Here is a 14,203-nt window from a genome sequence, read left to right on the forward strand (position 1 = left end):
CAAAGTCAGAGAGAAGGAACCAGTCGACGTAACGAAACAAACGTCACAACACATCAGACACGTGCTCAGAACCTCATGCGGCCTGGCAACTGGCGAGCGGGGCCGTTGAGCACCGGTGGCCTGTTCACCACTTGGTAAGCATTTTAGAGTTCGAATAAGACAGAGGCCCAGGCACGAGATAACCCATCTGGGTAAAGCTCTTGGTCGCTCTGACCACCACTGACACAAAGCTCTCAGGTACCCCATCTCAAGGTCTACATCATAAACAGACTGATGGAGTAGTAGGACGTGAAGTGCTTGCAACGGCGTGGTGGTGTCCAGAATTTGTTCGGTGACACGTTCCCGTGGTTCATTTGAGACAATTCAGCGCTTGACGCGACGATCGATAAAGTTCCATAGTTGGGCCTGATCTCGGATCCATAGCATTGGGTCGGCAGCAGGAGATGGGCGGCTGCTGTTTCCCAAGTAGCAGGAGCCAACTTTATGGCGACTTCACTCGTTCTCTTCTTTTCATGTATCTTCTTTCAAGCTGCTGTAACTTTGCTACCCACCCTGCGAAACCGTTATGTGATCTTTGGACTCCAGCGACATTCCTCTGGCATCACTTCCTACATCTCGGCAGCCCCACGCCCGCACACCTTCCAGTTGAGCCCACGCAGGAGCGGTTGGTCTCCTTCCACTCGCACGAGAGTGTTTCACCCATGCCGAGCCGGACCTCTGCCATGATCCGCCAGAAGACTGCTTCAGTTGCCATTCACCACAATGGTGAGACGTACAGCCGCGATAAACGCACTCTGATATTGCGTACACCTCGAGAATCGACTCTGCCATGCCCGCAGCGACGAAGACGAAAGCTTGCGCCAATATCGTGCGCGTTGTCCAACGGCCATGCGACACAATGGACAAACGGCTGATGTTCGTGGGCATCACAACAATGAACACCCACGAACGGAGTATCTAATGCAAAGACACGCCCCGCTTCGCGACCAGACGTTCGTACCGAGACAGTTTCACCGACCTCGTCTCGACTTCCGACCATAAGCAACGTGCCTGCGGAGTGTCAGCAGCTTCTCGCCTCTGAGGAAGGAAAGAGAGATGCACGTACATATTGAAATACAATCTCAGCTCCGGTCGACGCAACTCTGCACGAGCACCCGCGATGAGATTGTCGTATTGCTCTCGCGGCATCTTGCCAACAGCAAGGAACGGATATAATGAGACATCGATCAGCATCTGGTCAACTACGTCTCTCATCTGGTTACCAAGCTGTGCCTTTGCTGTCAACTGTCAGCCAAAATCTGGAGCTCGGCCTGCTGGAGAAAAGAACGAACCTGGATCCCAACTGCCAAGAGGAAGCCGGGCGACATGATAATGGACGTCCTTGAATCCTGCATTCGTCATGAGAGTTCCCAATTGAGAAGCGATGCGAGGATTCTTTCGCATCTGAATCATCTTTTCTCTGTACCACTCCCACCAACGACTAAGGAACGGCGCATCGCGCCCGCTGTCTGATTGGAACAGTGCCTGGCCCTCCACCATCTGCAACCAGCCATCAGGCTTCAACAGTACATACAGCTCCCGAACATACGATTGCCAACGATCTGCGTTTATCCCATCTGCCAGCAAGCGACTGTTGATGAGGTCGAATGTCTCAGGCTTCAAATGGTCATCGCTGGTATCTTCCCGGAAGGATGCATTCAAGTTCCACCTTCTGCGAATGAACGATTCGATGCCCGCGTCCTCCTCTTCGTCCTCGTCGTCGTCGTCCTCATCGGAATTGCCTTGGCCAGTGAAGATGTCTATTCCAGTGACGTCGGCGTCCGGTCGATACGCGAGCAGCTTGTCTATCCAGGCAGCCTTTCCGTAACCGCACTCGAGAACCTCAGCTCCTTCGTCCAGGCGTTCTTCGTCTCGCATCGCTTCAGGGAGAATGACGCCGTCGATACCGTCTCCAAAAAGCTTCTGCAACACATCATTCACTTCGTCGTATCGCTGCTCCTCCTCCTGATGACTGTCAGCGCCGCAGATTCAAGTCAGCACTTCTGACACGGTCTGGTCGAAGGCTCAAGCCTACCTCATCGACCGGAACACAATGTATCCCGTGTTGCAAGGCGTAACGAGGATAATTCCTCCCAGCAAATTGCACAATGGCGTTGTTCTCTGGCTGAGGAATGGACATAGTCGCTGTCCCAGGCGAACGGCTCTGCGGGCCCAGAAATTCTTTCACCTGTGGCACCTAGCCGATGCCGACTCTGTGGACGCGGTCTCGTTGTGGACGTGACCTCTTCGCACACTGTTGTACTCTGCTCACATCGCATACTCTTCTCTGTGAGTACAAGACTCGTAGTACATACAATAGTGCATGTCGAAGCAACGGCTGAACAGGCTCACACTATACTTCGTCTAGCGTATTATAACATTGCCTGGCAGAAGGGACCCAAACACACAGCGCCGGGACTAAAGCAGGGCTGCGCCATCGGCCGCGAAACGGTCCCGCATGACCAGCATGACGGTGTCTCTTAGCTTCGACATGGGAGATATCTCAAAGGCTAAGGACCGGGTGCATGGTGTTGTGGATCCAGGCACTTTGGACTCTGCAGTTTCGGCACCCGTCAGGAATGCAGGCACGCTTTGAAAAGGAAGTACAGGCAGTGGGCCGAGCCTCGCATGTGCATTGAGAAAGATTGTACATCACTAAAACTTGATTGGCATCAGCAGACTCTCATATTCGAACGTGGCAGCCGAGGTTTCATGCACAGCAGAAGCCGCTTCCTGCGTCACAGCGAGAGGAATTGGCACCACTTCGCGACCATCGCGACCGCTCCATAACGTATGGGCCTGCGGCTTGTAGGCGACACTGCATGTAATGGCGACTGTCCCGCGGGATGCTGCATCCTGTCCCACCACAGCTTTTGGCCTATTGACACTACCAGAATCCAAAATTGCACACATGAATCGGCTGCCCTCTCTGCGGCGGGAAACAGTGCTGAAGTTACAAACACGCCTCCTGCTGAAGGACTGCTACATACTTTGTAACATGGCGAAGGTACCTACAAAAAAGGCTAATCTTCAGCTGCATTGGGTTTCGTACAGCTGCATTCCCGCCGTCATGGATGGTGGGTCCCGGATGCTGTGCGACATTTGCGATCGCGCCGTGCGCCCCTTACCACTGCGCGGGGACTGGGCTCGGTGTGCCTTCACACACTCGTTCCCACCAGTATCAAAACTTTATTACGAGACGTCAAATTTCGCCATGTACATCCGCCACAAGACAGAGACGAAACCGACAGGCAATGGTTCTAGAAAAATGGCGCCGAAGTATATGTGTGCCGGCCTAGACCTGGTCCTTTCCGAGACGCCCACGCTTTACTTTCTTGCTCAAGCGCCTTTGGACGCTCGCTTGAAAACGAAGCACAGGATTCCGTGCAGGCTCATGGTGGCCTGTCGGAGATTGGGCACGATCAATTGAGCAAGGTGGCTTGGGCAGATTCCACGTTCTGTGTGCACTGCCGGCCAAACCTCGCTGACCATTCCTTACAGTCCGTCTCGAGCGATCAACCGGGACCATGCACAAGCGGGAAGATGTGGCGGTGAGTATGCCTAGGCAAGATACCGGTGAACTGGTTTGACTGGCAATCAGCAGCACCAGCACGCACTGTCACGAGGGAACCGGACCCTTGACAAGCGGTGCAGAAGCAGAGCTTTGTTGCCTTTGACGTAACCTCTGCAGCTGTCCTCCTCTTGACACGTCAGTCCAGAGTCTGCGATCTGCTCCAGTAAGTTCAGCTGGGCCTCACCCATGCATAGGATCCTCGGCGCCAAAAAAGTACACCAAGCACTTCGAAGCGGCCATATGTCGCGTGAACACGCTGCCCAACGCAGGTATCCCACACTCAAGCCGGGAAGAGCCCAGTGAGCAATACGAGACCATCTATCAGCAGACAAGAGCACATCATGCATGGAACACGACAACAACAACTCTTCACGGAATTGCAAGGAAACCGCTGTATGTGTCCAGACGTTCACTCGCAAGTCCCAACACTTTGGGTACTGGACTCGCTTAGCCACAGCCGACTGGTCCCGTCCCGGCCCCAAACGCCAGACACGTGGAACCAGCCCTAAAACCTTGAGTATGAACTCTCATCATTCGTGTTCTCATTATTACCACTTCCGGAGCCTCGAATGAGGACTCAGTGCGAATCTATGCGAGCGTCCGGCATAGCGAGTGCGCGTTCAATGATGTTCTGCTACTAGCCTGTACCTAGTTCCTGGAATCCGAAGTAGTAAAGGGAGCCTTCGCTGACATCGGTCTTGTTTCGTCCTTCGAGTGGATATTTCGGTGCTGAACAGATGTGATTAAGGAATCGCTATACTCTGCAGTTGTCATACGAACGAGAGCCGCACTGCGCCATGGCTACTAGTATCGGCAACTGCATAGTTCGAGCTACCTGCGCGAAAGGATTCCGCACTTTCGACATTTTGAGTCTACCGATGCAAGGTCGCCCTCTTAATTCTGTCTTGGGATCCTGTGGTTGTTTTCAGCCTGGATTCCTGGGCACGCTACGTCCGCAATACGAATGTCGCTGGTGCTCTGGAGTGCTCAACTGGATACATAACGCTCAAAAGAGCATGCCCTACGTCTCTCCCATGCAGAGTCTCGCACAATTTTGGAATAGTGAGATTCAAAGAGGTAAAGCAGGCTAGGATGTGGCATTATGATGGCGAACCTCTTTAATGCCCTTGAGCTGAATTACTACATGTGCACTGACGATAGTGCTAGTGCTCTGGAATTCTCAACTGGGATCAACTAGCTCGCAAGAGTGTGCCCTTCATTACTCCCTTGGAAAGTCTCGTGCAATCATGGAATCTGTGATCCCAAGACGGAGAGCATTGTAGACCGGCGTAATACTTGTGACTGTAATACTTGCCGCTGCATCTAAGCTGTAGCGATGTATATATAGTTATACAATTGATTGCGAAGACAGAAGGTCATCCTCAGACACTTCTCCGTTTTCAACAGCTACGACTTCAGAACAATTATATTGCCTGCACCACCTTCTGCAATATGCATTCTACCTGGGTCATTCTCTTGGCGATGCCACTGTAAGCAATATTTCAATCATACTCTGCTTTCTTGTGGCATGGTGCTAAAAGGAACATAGCGTGGCGATAGCCGGACCACTTGCGGGCAAAGCTCCCGTTGTCAAACGTCCGCCAGAAGGCGTTCTGACAGATACAGAATACGCTTGCTTCTGCGGAAAAGGAGCCCATGGAGATAGGGGACATCAATTGTGTGACGACACGAAGGGAACGTGGAGTTTTCGAGACGACATTCCCGTGGGCCATCGAAGCTCTGATAGCCTTTACGTACGTATACGACTTTTTCTTTGCTCTGGCCTGAGATCGGGCCGTGAAGAGCAAATCTCAGGGCGAGCATATGCTGACGTCTTGATGCTGTAGTGTACGTGCCATGGCTGGTGGGGTGAAGACAAATGCAATAAGAAGTATGGGGGATCGTATGAGGTGGAGTGTAGGTACACGCTGAGAGAAAGGGCTTTCGTGAGGATCTCTTACTAACATGGTTGACGTAGGCTATGCTCTGGGCTGAGCTCTCGCGCATCAGATGATAGCCGTTGTGGATCCCATTATAGGTGCTTTGATGGGCGACTTCCTGCAACTTAGGGCCGCTGGACGAACGATGGAGCATTGGCATCGATATTCTGTGGGACGTTGTGGGGACTCGAGGTTGGCATAAGTGGTCTGTTTTCGAAAGTTGCGTGGTCATTCTCTTGTTCGATGTGGTTTTGTGGATAGTGTTTGTAGGAAGCTTTTCGACTTCGATAATCTGTCTTTTCTCAGGTCGTTGTGTCTCTCGCAGCGTTTTTCGCATGGGTTGCTAGACGTTGCCGATGTGATCTGGAGAATAACCGGCTCAAGAGATGTGGCAACGGCGAAAGACCACGGTAAGTTATTGCTATGCCTGAATTGTTGATCTTGAAATGTCCCTGAGGGGTGTTGGATGCCTTTCTGGTCATCGTCAGTTCGATGACAGCAAGAGCGCCAAGTTGCAGCAATAATAAACAATCAAAGAACTTCAAAGCACCTTTGGTATGCAAATGCGAAACAGCGCCGCGCTAATCGACCGAATCGTACACATACACATTTGTCCCCTCTCTTGACCCCCTGTTTGAGTTCGACGTGCAAAAGTCTGCCAACTTTTCTATCGCAAAGCATTCGAAATCTGCCCGGACATTGCCAAAGCAGCATCTCGCACCTCTTGTCCCAAACTCGCGTCACGGCCCAAGCTACCCAGACAATCCTGCACCATGTTCAAATTCTCTTCCGAACCGAACAACGCACGCTCACCAGATCTCTCGCTCTCCTCATACCATCTCCGAATCACGTATACCATCTTCTCCGCGAGCTTTCTCTTCTTGGCTCCTACGAAAGGTTGCATGTTTGAGTAGAACATGCTCTCCAGTACTGGCAGGAGCGTTTCGCATGGTACTTCTAGATCAAGGAACATGTCGATTGCCCAACTCTCTGGAGGATGTTGTGCTCGAGGTTCGTAGGCGTAAGCTTCGAGGAGCGGCAGAAGTGTACCGATGGGGAAAGTCGAAGGGTTCAGACCAAGACGGTGGCCCAGTCGGCGAACTTCCTTGCCAACGGCTTCCCATGGTCTCATCGATTGGCCATAGAGAGCAATTGCTTCAGATGACGAATCCTTGACGAGTTGTTCCCAGCTTGCCTTGATATCTGCCAGGTTTCGGTGATCTGCTACTTTGTACAGCAGAATGCAGATGTCGTGGTACTTCGCGGCATCGGCGTAGCTGTTGAAGAGGTACTCGACTGGGTGGATTTGGCCATTGAGGTCGTGTATGATTGTGGCTTTTTGTTCCGGGTCTTGGAGCCTAGTCTCTGACTTCAATCGCTCGAGAAGTTCTTGTTGAACTTCGGCAATGTCAAGAAGGTCGGAGACTTCACGAAGCAGGCGTTGCTTACTCTGTCGTGAGTCTGTAATGATCGTTTGGCGCGTGCTCGCATTTGTACGCGCACGAGACAGATACTCGATGCGATCGGACAATGTGAGCTCTTCGAATCCGGAGCGTGCCAGGTCGAGCTGAACACCGGCTGCTTGAAGGTAGTCATTGTGATGGGCGAAGTACCGCCAGAGGAGGTCGTTGTGTAGTCTGTGGTCTTGGCTGCGCTTGCGCAGGTATTCGACCACGTATGGATTGTCGATCTCCAGAATTCGGTCTGGCTGAGCGAGTGGCTGCACATCGTCAAATGCCTGAACGCCAACATACCAGTCGTACAAGTCCGTCAGAAACACAATGTCATCAGAGCTGTTGATAACATCATAGGCTTCGTTGCGACGCTTCATCGCTAGTTTGTACTTGCCATCAGTCTCGTCTGTAAAGCTCGACGTCGCATCGTCGAGATGCCGGATGATGGAGAACACCAACTTGTAGCACTTCGAGCGTGACTCGTAGGCGGCAAAGCGAGTATCTTCGCTTGGCCGGCCGTCTCGTAGCCACGCCAACGCTCGCTTTGATTTGTCTTTCTCGTTGGCCACGATCAAGCACAGTTGAATGGCGCCAGCGTAGAAAGCCATGCCAACGTAGTCCTCGACCGCCCTCTGGAGATACTCGTGCTGCAGGCTGGCCGCGCACTTCTGGAAGAGCCGCTGGCTTTCGTTGAGCAATGCGCGGCCTTGCTCCGTCTGCCCGCCAGCGTCTTTAGCGCGGTTGACTTGCTCCTGAGCCTTGAAGATGACAACATCATCTGCACTACAAAAGCTCCCACATCTCCGTCGAAGTGTCTCCGCGACAGTGTCCACGTTGCTACCATTGGCAATGTTGCGATTGACGATGGCCCTGACCAGTTCCTTCCCGAGATCGTGTCCGATACTCGAAACGAAGAGCGTCTCGAATGTAAGCTCAAGTGCTTTCTGTCTGCTCTCGTCGGGGAGTAGAGCCAGGATATCGTCGACGCGCTCATCGAAGAGAACCACAACGAAGCTGATGCCTTCGCTGATCGTCTCGAGGAGCCGGACCAGACTGTTCATATACTGGTGTTCACCCTGGAGTGCAATCTCGTCTTGTCGTGTTTTCGCGTTTCGCAGTGAGTCTGGACCTGCCAAGCCCTCAATGAAGCTGCGATTCCTGTCAAGAAATTCCCGCAGTGTGGTCAAATCCCGCTGTATCGCCTTGAGTCTGTCGAGCTTGATTTTCGGGATAAAGTTCGTGCCACTCAGTCCTGGTGTGGGATTGTTCTCAATGACCTTGGCCTTCCATATCGCGCGGATCAGTCGTGAAAGGTAGAGCGCAATGCCATCATGTCGCGGACTGGGTGTCACGCTCTCTGCTAAATTTGCGCCTGCATCCACGACGCTGTTGGCGTTGAAGTCTGGTGAACCGCCGTGCTCGATAAAGACTTTTCGTGCTCGCTCGAGCACGTCGGGGTCTGAGATACTTGCCACCCGGTTGTCTGCAACATCGATTCCCTTGCCGCATGCCACTGCAAGTGCTGTAGCGCACGTCTCTGTTCTGCCGTATGTGCGTACGAATCGTTTCACATCGCCCTCCATGCCATCGTCGCCAGATGCGCCATACCTCATTACTGCAGCGAAGATGTCGACGAGACGCTTCCTTCGGATGGTCTGAATTCCAGTGTTTGTGACGATCGCGAACTCGGACGCTGGCTTGTCGAACTGTACAGCCAGCTCATTGCCAAAGCCTCTGGGCTCGTATGCAGCAGCAAACGCCTCGCTGAGCTCCTCGACGCGACTCACTATCGATGGCAATTCAATCCATTGGCCATACTCGACGTAAGTGGTTGGTCCAGTACCCTGAGGCCCCTTGAGACGTGCAGAGTCTGGCGCAGTGATGTACAAGCGATCTCTGTTGACGTCTACCGGATCCTCTTGGAACGCAAACCAGTACCCAGGAGAGAAGCGGAACGCCACGACCGTTTTAGCAAGCAACTTGGAGGTGTTATCGACCTGATTGCTTGCTTGGCCCAGAGGTGCCAGCGCTTGTGATTGGCTTGTTTGCGTGGATGGCTGTTGTCCTGCTGGGTCGCGAGGAGGGAAGCGGATATGGAGAATCTGCATGCTTGTTGGAGGGTTCGTGGCGTCTGCTGGATATCCATAGCCTCTGGTGAGAGATAAGTAGAGTCTGCAGCCAGTCGAGGTGGTCGCCATCAGGCACAGCTTAGAGGTCTCCTCCTTGGGCAGCACGCTTATGGCCATTACGTCGACGTCCTTTCCGGTGAGCAGCTCAGTCCGACTACTGAAGTGTCCAGTGTTTTGAAGCAGCGCGGAAAAGGGTCTCGAGATGGCCAATTCGAGTGAATTGTCGCGGATCAGCCACACTTTGATCTCACTGGTGTTGAGGAGGGTATAGAGCAGAGCACGAGAGTCATCAATGACGATTTCCTTGATCGTCTTCGCCGATACGCTGGGCCCGAAGAAAGAGCCAACAGCTGTGATCTTCGCGGGCACGAAGCCAATGTTGCTCTTGGAGTGGCACAATCGATGTGTTTTCCCTCTGAACCACCCCTCTTCTTGCTGATAGTAGAACTCATAGAGGTCATCCGAATTCTTGCCAGAGAAGAAAATGCGCCCATTTCGCGTAGCCCTCACCAGGTTGACAGAAAGACCTCTGATCGGTATGCTCATCCGTGTGTTGTATAGAGCAACATCCGTAGCGCCTGTGGGTGTCTCTGATTTGGCGACGCCAAGCAGCAACATATCTGAGTCTGTGCAGACCACAATCATCTGCTTGATGTCCTCGATGAAGACGCCTGGCTTTGGAGGAACCATCTTCACCGCTGTGATGTTGCGATCATTCTCTTCAAACCCGAGAATCTCCGGATTGGGTGAGTTATAGTCCCAAAGATACAGAAAGGTGTCAAATGCCACCCATGCGTAGCCAATAGGCGCGAAAACGCCCATGAGCATAGACATTTGGCTTCGATTCGCCTGCTCCAACAGCCGTGGGGGAAGATCGTGTAGCTTCATCTTTTGGAACGGCTCCAATGCGGAACCTGCCTTTGGCTGCTCATACTCTCCACTGACCCCTTGCTGCACATACTCCTCGAGCGCTGGGAACTGTTGTTCCCGTTCCAATGTGTTATTTATGGTTTGCGCAGCCCGCTGGATCGGCGTTCGCGTTTGTGTACTGGTCTGTTGCGCCGGCGCATCGCTTGACGCGGGCGGTTGTATGTTCTGTCGTAGAGTGGCGGCATTTGCAGCAAAGATGGTAGAGCCTAGGATCGGCTGCGGCGGTGGTGCTTGTGCTGCTGCTGGTGTCGCAGCAAACGTGCCTGGGATGGCTCGCTGAGGCGTCTGCGGCGCTGCAGCGCTTGCCATTGTCAAGTCAGGCTTGTACTCGTCGCGACTCTGCGCTCAAAGGAGGTGCTGGATAAGATGCGGTCTTTGTGTCGAGCACATGAAGAAGTGGGAGGTCGTGGTTGGCCGTGACATGCAGCAGGACGCCGTGATGGCAATGTCGTCGTCAAAATGCGAAATGGGCGGCTCGGCAATCGTGAAGCGACAGGAAGCGCAATTGGCGGACGTGAAGGCGTGGATTGGAGGTGGTGTTGTTGTCGTGGTTGGATCTTCACTTTCTGGAAAGCTTCCTCTTCGAAGTTCGCGTTTCTTGTCGCGCGTCGGAGGTCAGCTCAGAGAGCTTAGCTCCCAGCCATCACTTTTCATCAACAATAGCACAATCACAACAATGGCTCTCAATACGACGACACGAATGCTCCTGCGCAGCAGAATAGCCCTTCGCAACAATTGGGTGTGCCAATCATGTCAAACGATTCGCTACTCATCCACAGATGCCCCAGCATCACCACTTCTCTCCAAGCTCAAGGGTGACCTGAAAACTGCGATGAAGGCCAAAGATACAGCGCGTCTAAACGTCCTCCGAGGAGTCATTGCCGAAGTAACGAACTCAGCGAAGACCTCTAGCCCCATCAAGACGGACATGCAATTGTTGTCAGTCCTGAAGAAGAGAGTGGCTGCAGCAAAAGCAGCTCAGCAAGAGTTCAAGGCTGCTGGACGAGACGATTTGGTGGAGAAAGAGCAACAGCAAGTAGACGTATTGGATGAGTACGCCGACAGCGTCGAGACCATGGGTGTTGAGGAGATTCAGAATGCTGTGAAAGCAGTGGTAGACCAGGCGAAAGCAGCTGCGGGGAACGCGAAGATCAACATGGGAGAGATTCTGAAAAAGGTACTTGGGCCAGGCGGAAGTCTGGAAGGGAAGCCGGTTGATCGTGCAGAGGTCGCGAGAATTGTCAAGCAGACTTTGGGACAGTGAGCCTCTGCCTCACTCGAATGCGCACATCTACCATTCCCAGCGGCGCAATTCAGCGAGCAGGACCAACATCGCTCCCTCAAATGCGCGCTTGTGGTAAAGAGGGTTTCAAGCTTGCGACCGGGTATGTTGACACTCTGCCTGGTCTGCACTGCACTGATGATGTGCTGTGGCGACGTGCTTGGATACGGAGACAGCAACTCATGTACAACAGAATTATGTAACGATAGCCAAGAGTAAGTCTTCACTCCCACGAAACTGGCGCGTGGACGTTCAAAGCCTCCAAATAACATCTCACTTGGTCTGTCACCCACTCATTGAGACCAGAATCGAGGTTTGAAAGCATGCGAGATGGTCAATGTCATATGTGGATCTCTTCAGATTCATTTGTTTGGTTGTGTAACCGAAACAGGGATGTTGGAAGTTCTCCCACGTATCGAAGCAAAGGATTGATACAAATGTCCAAAAGCATTTTCACTACTACCTAGCATCAAGCAAGATATCAAGCATGCCACCGCCTGCCGATCCATACCAGCCATACGCGGCACTGCACGAAAATCCAAATGGCGCAGGAGACCAGCGTCCGACGGCAATGCAAATCTTGCAAGGTGAAGGTCTGCTCGGAGGAGATGCGCTTGTTGGCAAGACACTTTTGATCACAGGCTGTTCTTCCGGGCTTGGGATTGAGACGGCGCGAGCTCTCTACGCCACTGGTAACATCTGCCCATAAGACGAAGTAGCATTCTATCTGCAAGTATTAATATGAATTGTCAACAGGCGCGGATATCTTCATGACGGTACGACCGATGAAGGCCAAGAAAGGAGAGGAGGTTGTTCAAGACATCAAGAAATCCGTGCCAGAAGGCAAAGGAAAGCTGGAGCTTGTTCTGATGGATCTTTCGAGTCCGCAGAGTGTTCGTGAAGCAGCGAATGATTTTTTGCAAAGGAGTCGGAGTCTGAATGTCCTGATCTGCAATGCGGGTGTCATGATGTGTCCTATATCACGCACTGCCGAAGGTTTTGAGATGCACATGGCCAGCAATCACTTTGGTCTGACCGCCCTCGACACGTGCGAACCTATATTTGCTTGCTAACAGTCACCTGTAGGACACTTCCTACTCTTTCAGCTGCTTAAAGAAAGTCTTCTTGCATCTGCAACTCCGGAATTCAGCAGTCGTGTAGTGATAGTCAGCAGCGCCGGGCATCGATTCAGCCCCATTCGCTTCGACGATATGAACTTCTCTTCTCGCGATGGGTACAACCCTATCCTCGCATATGGCCAATCCAAGACCGCAAACATTTACATGGCTTCGAGCATCGAGCGCCACTACGGCCACAAGAACTTACATGCCACTTCTGTCCATCCTGGAGTAATCCTCGACACTGAGCTCCCTCGTCACCAGACGAACGACAGCCTTGATAGCGATTTCAATATGGAAGAGCTATTGCCTTTGATGAAGTCGATCCCGCAGGGTGCCGCCACACAGGTCTGGGCAGTGACTGCTAGATACCTCAATGACAAAGGCGGAAGCTACGTCGCGGATTGTGGAGAGTGCGGACCATTCCAAGAGGGTGCATCCGTGGCCGCAGCAGGCTACGGTTCGCATGCGTATGACGACGACGCTGAGGAGAAGTTGTGGAGGCTGAGCTGTGAGGCTTTCGCGATGGCGGTCGAATGACTGATTGAATGATGACAATAGTGCCGCACCTCAATATATCGTAACCGTCGATAGCTGAAGTCACTGCTGTTAGGTTAAAGATAAGCTTCCATACACAAGTTGAAAACGTGCAGACTTGGGTCCAATGACCCGACAGTCGGTAAAAAGGATGGGTAGCGACCCAATGAGTAGTGCAGAATGACAAGCATATACGGCGGCAACTGGGAACCGACATCGTGGAAGCGGGATAGCTTGCTCGAACAATAATCTCGTCTATTTTCCAGCGCCATTGGCAAGATAGAGTTCGGCGCCGAGGGCTTCGGTTAGGGCGTTTATGGACGCAGGCCGTGTCGATCACGGTCCCATAGTCCAGAAGAGGAGTATCCACAGCCATGTCTGTAGGGCTTTCAATGGCGGGCCGTATCAAAGGCGAAGACTAGTGCTCGCGAAGCCATGAAATGGTACGTGGTTGAAACCAAGGAAGGTCGTTCTCGAAGCGCTAGGCACTGAAGGCGAGATGGCGCTGGTTTGATCTCATGACGTGGAGTATTCGCTCGTCCACTCTTCGCGCTGCCCGCCATTGATCAGGGGCTTGTTGTCGGCACCGCAATGTAGATATGGCTGCGTCTGCTCGTGTTCTGTCTGGAACGCCTTTTCTTCTGTTCCATTATAGGACGAGTCAGGTCTGCTATGATATGTGAGCTCTGCCATAGGTTGAGTCAGCCAGCGACGCAGTAAAAAAAGATCTCAGCCAGGCGAACTCCTCGCAATTGCAACAACATTTCGCCATGTACGAGGAAACGCATACACGCTCGCAGTCGACAGAGTCCAGGCGCAGACGCCGGAGCGTCTACTACAGCAGTCAGCGCGCCGCAGCACCACCACCGCCACCACTGCCGGCGTCCAGGACGACAAACGACTTGGATATCGAAGCTCGTTTCGAAGCACTGCTGGCCAGAAGTGTTTCGCCCGTTTGCAGCGAGCCCCCTTCTCCCACTGCCAGCACGACGAGCACGTTGCGTCGCGTGCGGACGAGGCTGCGGGAATTGTTCTCTCGGCGTTATTGATGTGTCGGCTCTGGTGGGCGGAAGTTTGAGTTTGAAATTCATACTTGCGCACGGACGTCATCGACAGGGATACACGTCCCTCGAGCGCGTGGGACACAAGGCAGGAGCGAGGCAGAGACAGACAGCCCGATTTTCTGTTGACGTCGCCGCA

At 52.8% G+C, this 14,203-nt stretch overlaps 4 protein-coding genes across 4 annotated transcripts; 2 read left to right on the top strand and 2 right to left on the bottom strand.

The window, feature by feature from the left end:
• Positions 1 to 1,010: 1,010 nt before the first annotated feature.
• Positions 1,011 to 2,179, bottom strand: RHO25_005803 (uncharacterized protein; the record flags this gene model as incomplete). The annotated part of the gene is made up of 4 exons (XM_023596679.2): positions 1,011 to 1,050; positions 1,106 to 1,277; positions 1,332 to 2,004; positions 2,075 to 2,179. The coding sequence occupies 4 exons, from the start codon at positions 2,177 to 2,179 to the stop codon at positions 1,011 to 1,013; spliced, it is 990 nt and encodes a 329-aa protein (XP_023451926.1).
• Positions 2,180 to 6,220: 4,041 nt separating this feature from the next.
• On the bottom strand, positions 6,221 to 10,375 carry RHO25_005804 (uncharacterized protein; the record flags this gene model as incomplete). The annotated part of the gene is made up of 1 exon (XM_023596680.2): positions 6,221 to 10,375. One exon carries the CDS (start codon positions 10,373 to 10,375, stop codon positions 6,221 to 6,223), a length of 4,155 nt encoding a protein of 1,384 aa, XP_023451927.1.
• Positions 10,376 to 10,742: 367 nt separating this feature from the next.
• On the top strand, positions 10,743 to 11,330 carry RHO25_005805 (uncharacterized protein; the record flags this gene model as incomplete). Its single annotated transcript, XM_023596681.2, has 1 exon — positions 10,743 to 11,330. One exon carries the CDS (start codon positions 10,743 to 10,745, stop codon positions 11,328 to 11,330), a length of 588 nt encoding a protein of 195 aa, XP_023451928.1.
• A 505-nt stretch (positions 11,331 to 11,835) lies between these two features.
• RHO25_005806 (uncharacterized protein) lies at positions 11,836 to 13,006 on the top strand (the record flags this gene model as incomplete). Its single annotated transcript, XM_023596682.2, has 3 exons — positions 11,836 to 12,040; positions 12,105 to 12,377; positions 12,435 to 13,006. 3 exons carry the CDS (start codon positions 11,836 to 11,838, stop codon positions 13,004 to 13,006), a joined length of 1,050 nt encoding a protein of 349 aa, XP_023451923.1.
• Between the last annotated feature and the right edge of the window lie 1,197 nt (positions 13,007 to 14,203).

Source organism: Cercospora beticola, chromosome 4, assembly GCF_033473495.1.
Source record: "Cercospora beticola chromosome 4, complete sequence".
NCBI lineage: Eukaryota > Fungi > Ascomycota > Dothideomycetes > Mycosphaerellales > Mycosphaerellaceae > Cercospora > Cercospora beticola.